Source organism: Solea solea, chromosome 2 (assembly GCF_958295425.1).
Source record: "Solea solea chromosome 2, fSolSol10.1, whole genome shotgun sequence".
In the NCBI taxonomy this organism is placed as follows: domain Eukaryota; kingdom Metazoa; phylum Chordata; class Actinopteri; order Pleuronectiformes; family Soleidae; genus Solea; species Solea solea.
Window position 1 is genome coordinate 37,233,032 of NC_081135.1, and position 20,005 is coordinate 37,253,036.

At 42.1% G+C, this 20,005-nt stretch overlaps 1 protein-coding gene across 9 annotated transcripts in view; it reads right to left on the reverse strand.

The window, feature by feature from the left end:
* The window catches only part of zmym2 (zinc finger, MYM-type 2), a 33,649-nt gene extending 14,218 nt beyond the window's left edge, over positions 1-19,431 (reverse strand). For 3 of the 9 annotated variants that reach the window (XM_058612484.1, XM_058612483.1, XM_058612482.1), the window contains exons 1-5: positions 19,040-19,429; positions 4,267-4,968; positions 3,264-3,432; positions 886-1,040; positions 192-340 (exon numbers count right to left, since the gene is read on the reverse strand). In XM_058612484.1, coding sequence (XP_058468467.1) covers positions 192-340; positions 886-1,040; positions 3,264-3,432; positions 4,267-4,968; positions 19,040-19,351 — 1,487 coding nt within the window. In that variant the 5' untranslated portion in view covers positions 19,352-19,429. Of the gene's footprint in view, positions 1-191; positions 341-885; positions 1,041-3,263; positions 3,433-4,266; positions 4,969-11,830; positions 12,012-12,453; positions 12,550-12,574; positions 12,694-19,039 lie in introns of those variants that run through there. The other 6 variants (XM_058612489.1, XM_058612480.1, XM_058612481.1 and 3 more) reach the window with 5 other exon arrangements.
* Between the last annotated feature and the right edge of the window lie 574 nt (positions 19,432-20,005).

Genomic DNA, 20,005 nt, shown 5'->3' on the forward strand with positions numbered 1-20,005 from the left:
TTGACAATGGTTTGAATCTAAAAGGTTTTTGTTAATATTTGAACTGACAAACTACAATTTATTGATTTATAAATCAATAAATTGGACACAGGATCTGGTTTATGGTTATAACCCGCGCACTAAATCTGACTGAGGCCAACCCGGACACTCATAAAGTCAAACCATCAACCGTCTCGTGGTTCCACACTCACTTTTTGCACATGGTGCAGCTCTTCTTGGGGGCGGGTTTGTGTGAGAAGGCAGAGAGACAGGTGGTGGAGCAGAACAGGTGTGTGGAGCCCTTGCGCTGGTACGCCGTCTGGCCCTTCTTCAAAGGCTTCTTGCAGTTGGCGCACGTCACCTGACGGTGGACAAACACCACAAGATTAAAAGCGGCACGGGACTTTTACGACGGGCAATAAGTAATCTATGACCTTACTCCGACAGTGGCGAGGAGTTAAAACCTTCTTCAAAAGCCCTGCAGGTATATTTCTTAGGTCAACTTAAAAACAACCAAGATTGGATTTAAACATTCAGATAAGAAAAAAGAAACAAGTGAAATGATGAACGGCCTCATGAGAAATCAAAATGTAACACAAATGTTCTGTTGCACTCCCAGTTAAACAGTAATCAACTGGAAAATGGTGCTGATGATTCAAACGGGCAATATCCAATAAACTGAGGGAATAAAAAGCTAATGAATTCAGGAGATTATGTTTGCACCGCAGCTGTTCCAGCACCATCACGTTTTTAATCTACGGCAGTGACGTCCATTAGTCCGCCGTACATGTGCGGGAGAACATTTTACTGCGCACACATTTTCCAGCTGAGCACATAAAGCTCTTTAAACAAAACAGGGTTAGGGTCAGGTCAGGTCTACGCCTCACGTAACCGCCTGTGGCTCACCTTGACCGTCCTGGGCTGAGGCTGGGAGCCTGAGGATGATGTGGATGAGGAAGACTGGCCTGGAGGTTTGGGTAGCGACGAAGCGGGCGACGGAGAATCCACGCCTATCTGTTTTTGGTTGCGGGGGACTGAGGCCGACTGGGAGATCCACGAATCTGAAAGAAGGAGAAGAAAGAGACTAAGGTTTAGTCCACAAATTCTCAAAACCTTTTTGTCTCCATAGCACACAAGAAAACACAAATTAGTAGAGGTGTGTATTATTCATTGGAAATTCTGAACTCCAGCACGAGCGCTTGTGTAAAATAACGCACGGTGCGTTGAGCCAACGAGATGCATTCAAAGACCACGGTAAATTTTCATTACTTTCGCAGGATGGACAGCCTGTTGAACCTCAGAGGAGTAGCTTCAAGATGCCTTCAAGAAACCTCGTAAATTTAATCACATCTACTGCAAACACACGCTAATTATCAGAGACCAAACCTACAAATCTGTGTAATAAAAGCCAAAAATGCACAAATAAACCTACTTTAAAAAAACAACAACCCACAAACCTATGTGTGGACTGGGTGTAAGGAGCTGTCCAACAAGTTCCAACGTTTTTTTTTAATCGTATTCATTACATCACGTATATTCATTACATCATGCTGGATTCTTTGCCTACCACCAAAAACATTAAGATTTGACTTATTAGACAGATAATAGTTGTGAGGCAAACAGGAAACTGAGGAAAAGACTTGGGTCTGACATGTAGTAAAAGTTCTGGAACCAAACCAAGAACCTAATGTGTCTTAAGAGACCATTAAACTCCCGCCTGTCTGTGCCGTAACGGCACATCTTAAAGAATCTGATGATAAATTATAGATTTCACAGTCTGGAAAACAACTGACACAGAGGAAGAGGTGTCACGTTTACTTAAAAAAACAAAAAAAAACAAGCTCCACCATTTTAAGCTCGAGAACCAGCTTCACACTTGTTGAATCTCAGGCTCCACAGTGGTTTGTTTGTTTAGTTTTTGTTCTTTTGCTAAAGCAGGAGGACAACACCGCTGTGAAACGTCATGTGATTCTTGAAACTATGATGACGATGAATGTGGAAAAGAAAGGAGATAGAATTAATCCTCCAGTCAACAGCACCACCTGGTGCCGACTGACGAGAGCGAGTCCCCCGTCCCCCTCTTTATCTATTCACAGATTTTAAAAGACGGGGAAATCATCAGACGGTGAAATCTGAAAAGGAGGCTGATGGTTCAGCGGGGAGGAAGTTTAACCACTGTATGTAAACTCTCCGGAGGTCGACAACGCTGCAGATTCTGCTGGAGACAATTACCCACAATTCAGAGTGATGTAATGCGGAGAGGTTTGCAAAAAAACAAGTTTACAGAGTCTCTTTTTGTCTTATGAGGACAAGATGGTGTCCCATTATCTACAAACGGGTCAGTTTCGTAGTACTTTTCTACTATTTTACTGTACTTTGCAGGATATTTTTGTCCTTTTTTTGGGACAAAATTGACAGAAGTCAAAGCTGTGGAGAATTCGAGTGACAAAATACCCTTTTTTTTCATTATTTTAAATTGCTGTCATCAAAATACTTCTCATACGTCAATACGAATATTATTATTGGAAAGATATTGTCTTTAAGATGTGTTTTTGGATAAGGGCGATGACTAATGGCTTAAACAGTGGGCAGATCAAGTAGGCATGCCACTGATATTAGTCTGTTTCAGTCATTTTAGACCACTGATGAACGTGTGAAGCTGTGAACACATTTGTACCATTGTGCGTCACCTCAAAGACATAATTCTTCAACTGTGTAACAAATATTGACATAAACGGCCCAAGCATGACTCAACTAAAATACTTTTGCTGATGTTTTATTTAGATTTTTACATCCTGTGCGTGGTGAATCCAGGATTTGTGGATTGTATTGGTGAATTTAACCGATTCTCATCCCTAAGAATAAGCTGCCGCACCTTGACTTCTGTGCGAGTGCCCTGTCTTTTATGTTTATTTATTTTACGCTATGAATAAAACGTCACAGCAGAGGAGACTAAACAACCTCTGCAGTCGGAGCGCAAAGGAAAAAACGGACACCAATATATCACTACTTGTATCGGTTATCGCCCCAAGCACTACCAATATATCGGCAAATAGTCCAATATTGTGCATCCCTCCTAGGGTCAGAGTCTCTCAAAACCATAAAAAGATAAATATATAAACGATAACAGAAGGAATAAAGGGGATTGTGAACAGCTCTGCGACAAAAGCTTAACGTGACTCTTCATTTTGATCACAATTGAGACATTTCTTCTTCTTTTTTTTTTTCTTTTACCCGGGAGAATGTGCAAGGTTTCAGTTTCTTCTGGGTAATAAATTCATCACCTGCTCTGTTGTGAGTCCCCGTATCTCCATTCTGTACCAGCTGGCCCATGGGGCCCGAGCCCCGCCCAGGGTTGAAGGAGGCTGGCGGTCGACCAGATGGGGTGTCGGGATTCAGGCTGAAGGTGTTGCTTATCTGCAGGCCGTTCTCTTCTGCCTGGCCTTCACCTGTCTGGACAGACACACACACACACACACACACACACAGAAGTTGTTAGTTTTTTAAAATATTAAAAGAACAAGGGAGGAAATGAGGAAAGTGTGCACAAAGCGGTCCAGTGTGGGAAAACACGAACTCAATCAAACCACATCAGTAATCCCCTGCATTTAGTAATAGCAGGGTCCCCACATTTTGATTGACATGAAATTCAAGGACTTTTCAGGACCAATTCCCTCAAATTCAAGGACTGACCCAGCTTAAGACGAGAGGGCAACTTGTAAGAGCGTCCATGGCGTCCACTGTTATTGATTTGCAGCACGCTCTGCATGTGGGCAAGTGATTGTCCTTGGGATCTTGGCCAAAGTCAGAGTTTGTAATTTTTCTTTGGTGACACAGAGATCTTAGAATTTCTCATTTCCCAGGCATCACGTCGTCATTTGCTCTCTCTCGCTTAACGTTACTCGCTCCTTGTTCTGCTCGGAACATTTTGGGCGATTTTCTTTACAAATTCACAAACTTTCAAGGATTTCAAGGACCCGTGGGAACCCTGATATAATATGAATGCGCTCCAAGGCAGAATCGTCCTTGTTGGAAACGACTTCTCAAGGCCATGGCAGGGAATTGGGCTTTCAATTCCCTGCCACCTAGTATAACCAAAGGGTTGCCGGTTGAAATCCTCAAACAGGTCAAGGGCTGGGGTGCTTCCTGAGCAACGTACCCAACCACCATTACTCCCCGTGCCCACTGTACCTGTGTGTGGATTGTGTGTTCTCCACTGGTGTGTAAAGAGCAGATGTCAAATTCACTATCACTAATTGGTGTCTGTGTGTGTGTGCAAATCCTCACCACTGTGAAGGACGTCGCGTCTCCCTGCAGCGACGTCACCGAGGTTATCATGAGGTTCATGTCCTCCTGGACATCCACTGGATGTGGCGGAGTGTTTGGGGCAGACCCGTCTCCTTTCTGGCCATCGGAGCCCAGCGTGGTGACGCTGGCGATCCTGATCTCCGAATCTGGCTCAGTGCTGCTGAGCACGCTTGGCGAGAGCGGCGCGGGGGAGCCTTCGGGGGGCGCCGGAGAGGAGGGGGAGGCATCTCTCTGCTCGGGGTCCTCCTCATCGTCAATGACGATGGGCTCCACCACTGTGGCTGGAGGTTTCGGGGGCGTCTCCACCGTGGACGCGCAGGAAGACGCGGGAGGGCTGGGGCTTGCGGAGAGCGGTGCCGCTGTGGACATGTCGAGGGGTGCGACATCCGTGAGCGGCTCCAGGCAGTCTGCGCTGCCCAAGTCCTGGGAGAGGTTTGTGGCAGAAGGCTGGGGAGCCTCCTCCCCTACAAGAACCACATCATCATCATTGTCCTCCGAGCCGCCCTCCTTTGTGGCTCCATCTTCTGTTTCCATGGAAACTGCCTCCCCAGCCTCCTCTGAGGGGGGCGTGGTCTGCTGCTGGGGGGAGGGAGTGGCATCCATGGGTTCCACCTGCTCCCCTGCCTCTTCCGATACAGCGGGGTTTGGTTCCGACTCCCCATCCATCGCTAAGGCAACCACCTGGCAACACAAACAAAAGGCAGTTAGGAGACAATTAGGTTAAAGGCTGCACCACTGATTGGTTGTTATGATGCTCGACAGCTGTACAGGTAGCTCAGGTGTCCCCAGAGAAAACCTCCCCCCCACGCAGCCTCCTGCTGCCCGGTGAAATCCCACCACCGCCACAGCGACCACCCTTGTGCCAAACTCTTTGTTTATGAGCCGAATACTCAGCATTAACATCCATCTTTAGCCGATCATGTCCCAGATACGAGGCTTTGATTTCAAAACTACAAGAAGCGACGTTCTCCTCTAAAGCTCTGAAGTGACTGAAAGCTCTGCTTACAAGTTCACAACAAATTAAGACCTGATCAGACACGTTCTACCAAGACAGGAGGGACAAAAAGGGTCAGAATCCCTCCAGAAAAAGCGGGACATAAAGAAAACTTGTTTATTTCCCCCGGTATTTGATGAAGAGTTTCAACAGAGGAAGAAGAACATCAGTGTCAGTTGAAAGGAAAGTAAGAAAGTACTTTCTGAAACGCATAAATCGATTAGTTTGGTCCAAAAAGAAGTCTGAATGTTTAAGGAAAAAATGGCGTTTCCCCAAATGCTTCCCCAATATTCTCAAAATGCCTCGTTTTACCCACAAACCCAAATTATTCCAGATTTTTTATAATTTCTTTGTTACATGGAGCAAAGAAACCAGAAAATATTCACATTTAAAAAAGCAGCTGAAAAGTCTTGAAACTTGTTTTGATAATTACAATAAAACACTAAAAAGTACAGTAAGAACCCAGTGAATATTTGGACATAATTACACAATCATAAATCTGCCATTTGAATTTCTGTTTGATGGCTAAGTGAGCTTTGGTGTTTTGATTGCCCATTGTTTTGAGAAACCTCGCCTGATTAAAATCTGTCAATTGCTCCGTATAAAAGAAATTATTCAGCTTCAGCTTTGTCAGATTTGTCACAATTAAAAATCAAAAATGCCCGTTATTAAAACTGACCTCATCCCATCAAAAAATTATTATGAAAACAAGATGTCTGGATGTATCTTGGTCCAGCTGTTGTTAGCATTAACAACTGATAACGTTATTTCCTCAACATCGATATCTGTCCAATACAGTACTTTAATCAGCTTTGTGCGGTATAAAAAAATCAATCCGATTCATTTTACTATTTAACCTAACGTCCTTAAAGTGTGGGTAAAAACACTGATTTGGCGATTTTTCGTTGTCCTTCCTTGTGCAATACGACGTTCGATGCGCCGGGGCAAATACCGATATCTCAATCAACAAAATAAGACGCTCTAAAGTAAAACAGTCCCTGCCAGTTTCACTTGCCGGGCGTCTTCACTACTTCATGTCTCCTCACGGTGGCGCTGCTCAAATGAATGACGGAAACGGGGGCAGAAGAGGGAGTTTACAGCGGGATAACGGTGGAGAAAGCTACGTTAAGAGATGACCCTATCGCGACATGATTGCCTGCAATACGTTGATTATCGCAGAATCACTGTATCAGGATATTACTGGTATCGTGGAGCATGTATCGCGTATCATTTTGTGAGGTACCATGTGATTCACCCCCCTAATGCCCCACCAGTGTGGAAGACATTTGTAGCTCTCATTGAAGTCCTGGTCACATGATGGTGGTGGTGGTGGACAATAGGGCTAATTAAATCAAGCTCTCTGGTTTTTCAACTTCTTCAATGTCAGTATTTTCTGGTTTCTTTGGTCCATATGACAAAAAAAAATAATCATGAAAACAAACATTTTGGTTTGTGGTCAAAAGAAGACATTTGGGAAACACCGATCCAAATTTTTACATAATTTTTCAGGACCAAATGAGAAATCAATGAATTTAGAAAATATGGACAGAATAAGCAATAAAAAAGATCATTAGTTGCAGCCATAGTCAAAAAAAAGAAATGCATGGATAAACTAATCACTAGACGGATGGTGGAGGCCGAGCTTTGAGTCAAATCCTTCTTTCAGGTTGCAATTAGCCGAGTGAAAACACCATGAAAAGAAGGGCTGCTCAGACGCAGCAGATGCAACAGTAGAGGCGATGTCACCATGGCTGACTCCCAAGAACTGCTACGTGCCTGCCCAGCAACGGGGGCAACTTTACTCCTCCTCCTCTTCCTCTCTCTGTTCTCTGCACCTGCCTGTTCCTCCACTCCCTGGCACTCTACTCCTCCTCTTACCTGCTGCCTTTCACACCAACCCTCCTCCTCCTCAGCTCTCAACCCGTGTGATGCTCCACACAGCTTCTCACTTGTTGTCCCCGGCAACGAGTGAAGCTACACCCTGGTTGCCATGGTGATGGTAAGGCCACCCCCCCCCCAACATTACTACCACGGGTGCGTTTATGCGCTGATGAGTTGGCCAACGTGGTGTTCAAATGGTTGAGATGACGTCCTTTGTGATTAAAGGGGAATTTATACATGAAATCTGCTTCAAGGTTCGACATGTGGCGCGCGTGCAGAGACGGGTTTTCTTCACACCTTAATTGTAATGAGTGGCTGTTGCCTTTCAGATCAATTTCAACCTGACCTCTGGCATCAACAAAGCGTTTTCTCAAAAGAGAAAACTGCAGCTCACTGGATATTTGGGTCCACGCTTTGCAAATATCTAGTGCTGGATTTGAAATTCAACAGTTGTCTTTGTGTTGCTGCCGTGTGATTGGCTGATTAGGTATTTGCATTAACAAGCAGTTCAACAGACGTACCTATTAAAGTGGCCAGTATAAATTAGGGCTGAGACAACTACTCGATTAATAGTGTTTTTTTTTAGCTTCTTAAACGTGTAATGTTTCTTTGCTCCACGTAACAAAGAAGTCGATAGAACTGAATCGTCGTTGGTTTGTGGACAAAAACAAGACATTAGAGAACGTCACCATTTCCAGGTTTGAGAGACACAGATCGACGTTTACTGACATTTTATAAACCATCGAGTAAAGAATGGGACATATTAATCAACTGTAAAAATAATCTGTTGTTCATATAGACGCACGCCTGCACGTTCTAAGTTGACGTGTTTCTGTCAAAATCTCTCTTTTTCCATGTTACACAGCAGTGACGGCGACTGTGAGCCACACATCACGTCAGAGCTGACAGCTGCTGCACAAAAACACACACACACACACACACACACACACAGAGAGAGAGAGAACAGTCTTTGTAGCTCTGTGCTCTTCACCCAGAGCAGGAAGAGCTTGAAGCACCTGAATAAAGCGGTTATAACTGAGCTCAGTCGACATCACAGCGGAATCCAGGGTTCTGCCTTTACAACACACAGCGGAGGCCATTTTGGCCCCAGTTCTGTGGGACATGTCCAATAAAAGTCATAAGTCCCTGTGGTGGTGACACCTGGAGGGAAACAGGTAGACCTATGAGATCTTTTGTTTTTTTTATAATTTTACAACTTTCACTTTGGCTTCCCCGCCCAAGTTGACATTATATGGTGCAGCAGTTATTAAATATGACTGATATTTTAGTTTACTTCACTCAGATAGGTGGTAAAATGTGGAGTGTTTCGCAAAGACGTTAAATGTGATTCCGTTTGAATTATTTCTTTGTCATATGGAGCAAAGACAAATTTAAAAAGGTGCAAAATCAGAAAGCTTGTTTTAATTAAAAAACAACAACAAACTGATTAACCAGTTATCAAAACAGATCGATTACTGGTTGCAGCCCTAAGCCAAGTACATTTTATTGATATACATATATTACACAATGTGTGATGCTGGGCAGAAAGTGACGCAGCGCATTGCAGCGCATTTTCTATCACACATCTCTTATACCCATTCACACACTGCAGACGCAGCTGTCAAGGGCAAAACAGGGTTAAGTGTTTTGCCCAAGGACACATCGACATGGAAACTAGCGGAGCTAGTAATCTAACACACAACCTTCTAGTCGAAAGACGACTCGCTCTACCACTGAGCCACCGTTGCCCCCAAAAGACCGATAGACATCTGTAAATACTCAAGGTTGTTATCAACTGGTATAGCTAACAACAGCTAGCCCCAAGATACGTTTGCATGGATTGTTTTATTTCCACTTTCTCAACTGGAACGCAGTCTCTTGGAGGTTACGTTACACCCTAGTTCTGACTTCTGATGTAAATGGCGCGTACCATAATGACAATCCACCATAATGTTTCCTGCCGGGTTGTTAACTCCCCAGTCTGAAGCCATGAGTTTGTTATTTTGGCCAGCGCCATTTTGTTTTTGTCAAACCAGAAGTAACCATATTTGGTAAAGCATCAGACATTTTTTGTCTACACCTGCAATCAAGCATCAACTGTACTTGTAACCATCAACTACACAGAAACATAACATAACACAACACAAGATGGCCACCTCCATAAAGCAAGGCCCTTGCCTATAGTAAGAGGGAGCTATAAAAGGCCTATTCTAGTTTCTAGGCTAATGGTGAGTTCTATATATATATGTAGTCTGAACTCAGACTTTCCATGGTCATGGGAAAACTCCTTATATGGAACGATTCGGGAACTGAGATTCCAACATGGAGCAAACTCATGTAGACCATGTTAGGATGCCAAGATGGCTGCCACCATTCAAACACTGCTACATTTACCGTTAATATCACTTTTATCAAATTTGCTTCACAGTAAATCGGTCGTACACAAAACACTGTCATTTTTAAACCGTAGACAACTGATTACGTGCACAAAATACCATGTATAGCATTGTTATTGACTGATATTGCTAACAATGGCTAGCCCGAGAAAAGTTTGCATTTCTGTCTAACTGGAACACGGTGAACTCCTTCGTGAGAGACTTTTACACATATAGAAACACACATTTAAGAAGTTTCAATTTCTGCCAAAAATAAACATGCCTAAATTTTACATACTGGACCTTTAAATGTGTGTTTTGACGGAAATTAAAATTTCTCAATTTCAACCAGGTCAAGAAAACCAGTGGAGTGAAATTCCTCAAAATTCAACTCGCGCTACATCGATAACTAAGGCTACAAACACGCATTTAGGGCTAGTTATCGCTTTAAACAAGTCTAAAAAAAAAAAACACCTTAAAATCGCGACATCCCTAATACAAACACGGCTACTTTTACCAATGTCATATTTGTTTCACGGTAAATAAGTTGCAAACACATTGTTATTGCTAAACTACGGCTAACAATAGCTTACAATGGCTAGCCCGAGATACGCTTGGCGTTTCTGACTCAACTGATTAAACTCCATCTTGGCATCCAAAGAGATTTTACACACAAAAACAAATTCAGGAAGTACATTCATTTGCTGCCAAAACAAACCCGCCTTAATGTTACACAGTGGACCTTTAAAAGCACATTTTTACACAAATCCAGTGAAGTTAAAGTGATATGAACAGTCAGTTTTAATCCAGGTCTGTACTTTTGAATTAAAACACTCCATATAATAAGAATAACAACCTACAGCTGTCCAGAGTGCTGCTTTCTGACTGTTAACCTCTACTTGGTTGTAAAGCTGGAAGAGGAAGAGTTGCTCACACAGTGGTCACATGACAGGAAGCAATAACCAAAACAGCATGACATTCAAGATCAATAAGATGTTCTCGACCGTTCAAAAACAGACTGGGATTACAAACGCAGTGAGCGTGTCATTTTTTTCTCTCTTCCATTTTTTAAAAGACATGAAAATGACATCTGAGTGTGAACTCGTGTCCAAATGTTGGGCAAGGACATTAAAGACTGCGCTGCTGCTGCTGCTGCACAATTTCCCCAATAAATGCATCACAGTTTTTGGCCTGATATAAACACCAACAGAGGGAAGCTCTGTGTGCAAAGCAACCGAGCGCAGAGCAGGAGGAAAAAAAAATAGCCCTGGTCTAGACTCTGTTCATCAGACTGCAATGCAGAGCTGTGAGCCGAGTTGCATTCACGTGGACGACAGAGGAACCAGGATCCAGCCTGAATGAGCTCTGACATGCAACCCTGCTCCAAAACGTCAACACCAGGTGGACATGATGATGATGATGATGATGGAGGGTGAGGAAGGAGGAGGGAGGGAGGGAGGAGGAGCTGCCTCCGAGCAACAGAACACCATCACCTTCACATAGGTGTGCTCCTCCAACCTCTCCATAACATCAACTTGACATGACTTTTCCCCACATGGTCACTAGGTGGAGACGCGCAGCCGTTTGCGCCACTTGCGCAGACGACAACAGCACCCGCACACACACATTCACATCAGACGCGTGTAAATATTATATAAGGCTTATGTCACAAAAAAAAAAAAATATGCGTAATGCGCAGCCACCAGGGCAGCTAATGAGGCTTAGACCTTTTTTAAAAAAAATAAACTGAGCTAAATGTGAGGCAGAAGCAGCAGCAGCACAAGGACAGGCTGTACCGAGCGTATCAGGGCCGGCTGGTGCCCTTCATTGCCGACACACTCGGACCACCACGGTGCCAAATCCGCTCCTGGAGCCCGGTCACCACCAGCGGCCATCAGTCGACCTCATACACCCCCCTGATACAAGCTCCTCTTTCCGGCACTAAAGTTGGCTTTAAAGGGCAGCTCCAAAACTTTATAATCACGGGCAGTAAAAACTACCTGAGCTGCGCAGCGCTACCATAAATAACCCGGGTAAATGAAGGGGTTGCCTTCCAAGTTGAGCACCAGGAGAAACGTGGTTCTCTGCGCTCCATTCCGCTCCCAGCCCTGCTCTGCTCTGCTCTTCCTGGCGCAAACTGCGATTGGATTAGCGGCAGATGAAGGGGAGGAGGAGCAGGCACGGACTGCGCCATTGTTTAAAACACCACCAAGATAATATGATCACAACTTATTCAAATGGATTAAAGCAGACACGCACGCGCGCACACACACACACACAGACACTGACTTACACGATCCCTGACGTGAAGACAAGCAACGTGGGCTTTTCCACGACACAAACTCCCACGGTGAAGCCACGACACTCCGGCTGCGTGTGTGCACACATGGCACTGACACCCAATCCGAATGAGAAAACCCGATTCATATGATACCTGTGACGCCGGGGGTTTTAATTGGAAAGTTACCCCCACACGCAGTCCACCCTGGCGCAATCAGTGACACGTACGCCCGGCGGCCGCTGGGGGCGCCATGGCGTCAACGTATCACATGAACTGTCTCCAATTTGTGTCATGCGGTTGGTAAACAACGGGGGCTCGGTGAGGCGGGAGGCAGCGTGACCCAGATGCGGGTGTGACCCCCGGTGTCTCCACACGTTAGCACATTTAACGTAGCCCCCTTTCATTCTCCCATAACCCCCCCCCCCCCCTCCTCCTTCTCCTCCTCCCCCAGCGGAAAACAGCACTGCCTGCCGTCCGCCATTAGGGAGCCAACTGAACAATACTGGAGCCTAGAGGCGGCAGCGGCCACAGCACACACACACACAAGCACGCACACACACGGCGGAGCCACAAATCAGCACAGTTTCACTGCTTAACGGAGCCGTAACGTGTCCCCTCGCCCCGGTGTGACCCACCGGGGAAGTTGCTGGGCATCCGCCGGAGGCGTCGCACAAGTTCCCGAAAGTTTGACTGAATTAGTCGTAAGAGTGTGACGTGAAAATGCTCAAATAAAGCCCGTCAGTGGAGTGGTCTTACCGGAGGAGAGCTCGAGACGGTGTAGCGCCACTTTTGTGCCTTGACATTAATTCCGGGGAGCGCGTGCGCACAAAGTGCGACTTGCCACTTTCGACCCAAAGATCGTCCGTGGTGAAGATGCCTCACTCTGCTCTGGAAAAACTCAGACGCGAGCACACGGGAACGTGCGACACCAGGACACATGCTAAATACGTTTCAGATGGATCGATTTTTACACGTTTAAATGTGTTTATGTAAAGCAATGTGTGAATTACCAGAGATCGTTGCTTCCTGCCATATGACTACAGATGTAAGTTATCTTAAAGCTAAGAACCTGTGTTGTACTACATCAATATGGTTGATGAAATGCAATTTGTCAACATTAATCCATGATTTCCTTACCAGTGATGTTTTTCTTTGGCTCCTAGAGAACTACAGCTGTAAATAAGCTTATAACTGTCAACTGTTTTCCGTTACAGTTATAACTGTTACAGCTAAGAGGCTGTGCACTGTCCCTGTTAACTACATTTCACACATTTGAGGTAAAACCGTTCTAAATCTGTTTACTAGACTAACAATGAATAATTGTTCCTATTGTTTTGATTTTCTCCCCCACCCACCGCACTCAAACCAGCCAGAGCAGGATAAACAAGAGGCACAGAGTAGTCAGTGATTCCCAAACTTTTTCTTGGGGATATTCTATATTTTACTATTGTATACAATAAGCAACTATACTATTGTATACAATAAGCAACAAACGCCCCACGGTCTGAACTGTTTGCGCCCCCCCGCAGATAAATGCTCTGGACTATCATCCACCCCCCATTTCGAACCGTTATCACATCAACTCAGTACTGTACGCCCACCTTTTGCACTAATTTTTACTTATTTATTATACACTACCTCAGGACAGTTATTTAAATTCAATTATATTACTCTATAATCACACAGCACCTTACCTCCAGAGGTTTTAAAGTTTTAAATCTTTTTTAAATTTTATATTTTTTAAGTTTAAACTGTTAGTTCTTCTTTTTCTTTCTTTCTTGTTATTGTTGGGCTTATTGTTGGGGTTCTGGAGAGACTGAAATTTCGTTCTGACCTCATGTCTTAATGTGTGTTGTAATGACAATAAAGAAATCTTGAATCTTAAGGATATATACATAACTTATATATTTAACTTTATCTAACCTTAAGACAGACTTTTCCAGATGTAAACAGAAGTTTGTAAGCAGATGATTGACTGAGGGGCTGCAAGTGGACCATGGGCCGCGAGTTTGAGACCACATTCAGAGATTAGAAAACGTTCACATTCCGAGATTAGAAAACATTCACATTCCGAGATTAGAAAATACTCACATTCAGAGATTAGAAAATGTTCACATTCACATTCTGATATTAGAAAATACTCACATTCAGAGATTAGAAATTAGAAAATATTCACATACATACATCAGTGTTTTTTTTGTCAAAGGAGCAAATAAAAAAAAATCAGAAAGCTTGTATTAACTGTAAAAACAGCAACTTCTAAAACCGATTAATTTAGTAATCGATTAACAATTGATTAACGGTTGCAGCCCTAAACCCTTTATAACCACTGTTTTACAAAAACCCGAACTATCCCTTAAAGTCCTCCACGCATACGCGCACACAATTATTGTAGCCAGAAACAGAGGCAGAGTGAGACTCCCTTTATTTTTATGCTCTCCGACGGCACCCATTCGTACTTCTTAATTTTCTTCTTTTTTTTTTCCTCCTCTCCCTTTTTCCGCGCATGCGCACGAGGATCAATCAGCGGCAGCATGGCCGGTAATTAAAACGACCTATTAAACGTTGAAACGTTATCACAACCCGCGCGAGAACTGAGTCCACGTCGACGAGAAAACCACAAACCCCTGACCGGGACGGACCCAAACCTCCCGAACCAGGTCGCACTCGAGTCCCTCACAGTCCGGGTCCAATCAGAGGCAGAGATCCGGGTTGACAGAGTTCATGTTCTCCGCTCTCAGTCGGCGAAACCTCGGGTTTCCTCACGTAATTTCAACCAGACACGAGCAGCAGAACGCGAACAGCTGAGAGGAAATAACTTAAATAACTTATATTTAATCACACGCGGAGTGTCAGGGAAGCGTTTTAATCCGCGACAACAAGAGCAGGAGTCAGTTAATGTCGGGGAAAATGAGCTGAAAGAGGGTTTTAAAGTGGCGTAAATGAGTAAAACAGGCCACATGAGTCATACTGTGTGTGTGTGTGTGTGTGTGTGTGTGTGCTGGGGCTAATGAGCCGATGACGCAATCAAAATGGCGGATCAGGTGCGTTCAAATGCTGAAACGTGCAGATGTGATTTACGTCATGGTGGCGCGAGAACGACGAAGAAAAACAAACGATTTCCATCACATATTACATAAAAGGTGACGTGTAGACAACATAATGACGTCATAGTGATCATACATTATTTGTTTATTTTGTTAAAGAACACTCCGGGTTGCCAGTTCCTGTGTCAGAATTGACAAAATCATGATGTTTTATGTTCCATTATATGGCACTTAATGCACTAAATAATGTGTCATTTTAAAACTGTAAACTATCTGAGAACCTTTAAAAATGCTCTATAAACACATTTATTATTAATCAACAGGCGCTCTCTACTTCTACTAACTCTATTCACCTCTTAATTTCACATATTGGGAACTTTCTGTCTTGTATAAAGTACCTCGAAGGTGATACTTGAGTAAAAGTACAGGTATGTCGCCAGAAACTTTGGTAGAAGTTGAAGTCACTTTTTATAACATTACTTAAGTAAAAGTCTTAAAGTACACGACATAGGTCTACCAACATTTGTCACAGCAGTAGAATCCTTGTTCAAATAAACTTTTAACGACATATTGTGGTAACATTGGTAAGGTTTTAAGGTGTTTTGCAGCACTTTAACAGAAAATAAGGGGTCAAACAGTCCATCTATGGGATGATTTCCCACAATCCAGTTCTTATTAGTGGTTTAGTTCTGTGATAAAACCCATTAAGTATATTTTATTACGTGTTGTTGTAGTAGGGAGCATCATTTACCTTAGTAAATACAACTTAATAGAATTTTTTAAGACTCTCTTATCATTTTAAGCAGTTTAATTCTTTTAATCTGCTCCTTTTAATGTCTTGAATGTCCTTTTTAGTGCTTAAATTAACTTTTGAACAAATTTTTATCACTTATCTTATTCATTTTCATCGACGTCTTTGATCATATATCACCATGTGTGAAAAACACTTCAATAAAACAGCCTTACCTTAAGTGTGACTTACTTTATTCTATTTCAGTGCTACATTCACCTCCATGGTCATTTTTCAGAAATTACCTCAAATGATCAATATTTCACTTAAAAAACCCAACACATTTCTGTATTTTAGTAAATCTGTCTTATGACCCCCTCACATTTACCCTGTGACCTCCTGACACGACCCTCAAGACTTTTAACGACATTTTTAAAAGTAGCTCCACCTTGAAACGGCACAAACACGTTTTAGGAATTCCTTTTTTTTACAGATTTGACTGATTTGCCTCAGGGAGTCTTTGCCTCAAACCATTACTCATCAATTCCACACGTTGTCTGGTGGTTTCCTACGTAATGTGTTTAAAGCCAGTCAGGAGGTTTTATACACGTGTTAGATTCAGTTCACGCTTCTTCTTTGAATACCAGGAACATCGACTAGTTTATTCTAGTCCACCTACGTTAAGTATACGTTATAGCTCCAGTGTGTAAGAACTACTCGGAAAGTATCCACGCATGCCACGCCATTGAACTGGGCGACTGTCCTGGTTCCAGTATACAAGTGCAAGCCTCCGTTCCCCTAGGGGGCGATAGCTACGCCCATTCTCAGCTCGTTAGTCAGTTTCCAGTTTAGCATGCGACTCGCTACCATTCATCAACTACGAGATATTAAATTCTTTACTTTGAAAGAGCAACACAGTCAGTCTGTCCAACAAAATTTCACCATTTTTAAAATGTATTTAGCGCAGAGTCCTGCTCTGGGTCGGGTACCCGACGGGTAAACCTGCAAAAAGAGCTTCACAGGTATGAGTGGGTCTTGTGCAGGACTCTGATTTAGCTGCTGTTGTCTTTTTCTTCTATGAACTGGTTTCTTCTATTATTTGCGGGTATTAGCCAAGAGTGCTAGCGCTCAGGCTAAGCTTATCTGACTAAATGTATACATTTAGCAATAGCAGTAGCAGAACTAGTCCTAATCGCAACATTTACGACAATGTCCATGTGTGTATTTTCTTTTAAGTCCTATTTTAGTCGTACAAACAGGACATGACATCATAGAACATCAGGAAACTACCGTGGCCTTCGCAAACCAGAAAGGAGGTTTATGTAGCAACAAGCTTCGGGCCAAATTTGTGTTGGTCAATCTATTAACACAAGGGGGCAGCAGCAGTAGCAAGTAATCAGTTAATGGATGGACTTCATGTGTGTTTGCACAAGTGATAACATTTACAAGTTTCCCTGAATGCATCTCATTTACTGCTAGAATGTTCAAATATTCAGCAGTTACTGAATATTCACATAGCATAAAAACTCAGGGTTATTGTCAGAAATGAAATACATTACCAGTTAGTATGTTTGTATAAGTGTTTAATCACTCTAAAAATAACAGTTTGTTTTTTATAGCCTTAAAATAAGCCTTTTATGTGTAATTTAGGCAAGAGCTTTGCTTTCTATGTTCCTATGGCAGCCTGAATGGATAATCATTTTTGGTATATGAAGGCCACAATAGTTTCCTTGACACACTTTATATAAAGTGACTCATGTTGTTACAATTATTCTCACCACTAGATGTCACTACTTCTTACAAATGTGACTGATGGGAAAATATACAGTGAGCAAAAACAGAAAGCAAATAGTTGTTGTTTTTTTAAACCAAAGGAAGAGTTCATGGGAAAAACTGCTGCACATAAACATCCTGGTGTGTTTTTGAAACAGAGCTGAAGACGCATCAAACCTCTGCATGTGCTTCTTCAGAGCACAGGAAGTCATGTGACCCGCGCTGAACACAAATACACACACACACACACTCTTTGTGACACGTTCTGTGTTTCGTCACTGAATCATCCTGCCATTTAACTCACCAACAGTTCTTACTCTATGTTCTAATGTGAGACAGTGAAACAGCCACAGAGCGTTTTACTGTAGCTCAGATGTCATAAAAAAATTGGATTTTTATACTTATAATTGATTCAAAGTTTATATAAATATAAATGTCATACTCATATTTTATATTAACACAAAACAGCAGAGTAGAACCTCAAATTGGCAGCTCTACATACTTAAACAATCTTGTATCAGTTATAAATCGGAATATGGACTTTAGCGCCACCTACTACTTGTCACGCTGAACAAACCAAAGAAAACTGAAAAAATATGTGCTTCAGTAAAATTCCTTCTAATATCCAAATTGTGCGGGTGTAGGTAATTGGCTTTGATAGCATGTAATGTAATGTAATGTAATGCAATAGCTTTGATGACAAACTGCACTTTGATGACAACAGTGCTTTGATACCAACTGAACTTTGATTAGAACAGCGCATGCTCTAAACACAAAGACTGAAGGACGTTATCTTAAACATAATCTGTCACATATAACAATAAGTTAAAAATGCACAAGTGCCACCCACTGCTTGTCACACTGAACAAACTACCGAAATATCTGCTTTACAGCAGTTTAAGGAAACACAGAAAACTGCAGTTAACATTTTTCCCGATTAAACTTAGCCAACGTGAGCTTCACGTCAGCAAGAAGAGAAATTTTAGTTTTATTTGTTCAAATAAAATTACATACAACTGTACATTTTTTAATATAAATATGTTATATTCTTCAAAATAACCTTTCAGGTTTTAGCCATGTTGCTTGTGCAAGTTTAGCTTAAATACATATTTTTTTCCTATTTGTTTGTGTTTACGTTGACCTTTTCGCCCAGATTTAAAATCTTCCTAATCTCGCAAACATTTCAATCTAATTTCATGACAGAACGTTTATTATTTAAAATCAAAAATCTATTTCTTATCAAATCGTTAACAAATCTAAATAAGCTAACACCCTACTCCAGTAGCAAAAAAAGGGAACAGTCATCACATGACACGGTCTTATTTTGGATAGCGGAAGTTACTCGGGAGCCACAACTTCGTACTTATGTGCAGCACTTCCGGTGTCCGTATCGGCGAACACTTTTTTTGTTTTCTTACTTAAAAATAAATATATCACGTAAACACTCGTACTTAACGAAAATTATCAGTTCCACATATGTGCAATATTAGAGTGCGTTGACACGGAAATATAACGTCATATTAAGATATTTATGTGTAATTATTTCGTGCTGTCACTGAATTAATCAAAAAAGTAGGCAATTTAACCCGAATTTTTAATAACACAGTTAATTGTAACACGACTAACACTTAAATTATAATTATCAGTGTTACTTTTTGTATTTGTTTTTACCTGCGTTGTTTCATATCCGAGCCATTTCTCCGGTACAGGATGATCTTCCGTGGGTTTGTTCTCTACAAAGTGAAACGAGCACACGTACGGACGCTTCGGCGGCTTCTTCAGATTCAGCGCCTTCAGCCACAGGCGCAGCGTCGCCGCGTTCTTCGGCGGAGGATAAAGTTCGTACGGGGCTTTACATCCACACTTTCGTCGCGTTTGCGGCCGGTGGTCGTAACACTGCTGCTCCAGGAAAGACTTTCGCTTGTACCAGTTGTTATGGCAACCCGTAACGGCACACACGACACCCGTCTTTCGAGAAGACATGGTTTGTTTTTGTTGTCTTTTCAAAGTTGTTGTTGTTGTTGTTGTCCGCGCGATAAAAGATCCTACTTTTTACATCTCTAACCGGATATGCCACACCGGAAGTCTCGCACAGCAACAATGGCGGACGTGTGAATAAAAAATAAGAGTATATATATATATACACACACACACACACACACACACATACTGTATATATATATATATATATACATATATGTATATGTATATATATATACACATATGTATATATATACACATATGTATATATATACATATATGTATATATATATATATACACACACACACATAAATATATATATATACATATACATATATATATAAACAGCAACAGGGTAGACAAAGAAAGTGATTTTTCTTAACGCAATAAAACTAAACTCATCTTTACTTCACAATTCTTTTAGACAGCGACACAAATTTGAATGTGAATAAAGGAGGAGAGAGGAAGTTGGAGGAGAGAAAAGAGGAGGAGAAGAAGGAGAAGGAACAAACAACAATTTGCTTTACAGCAGTCGAAGGAAACAGAAAAATCAAACCTGAAATTCCAGTTAAAATGTTTGCGATAAACTTTAATAGAAACTTAGCTAATGCTATTTTATACGGAGCAATTTTTACAGTTTTATTTGTTCAAACAAA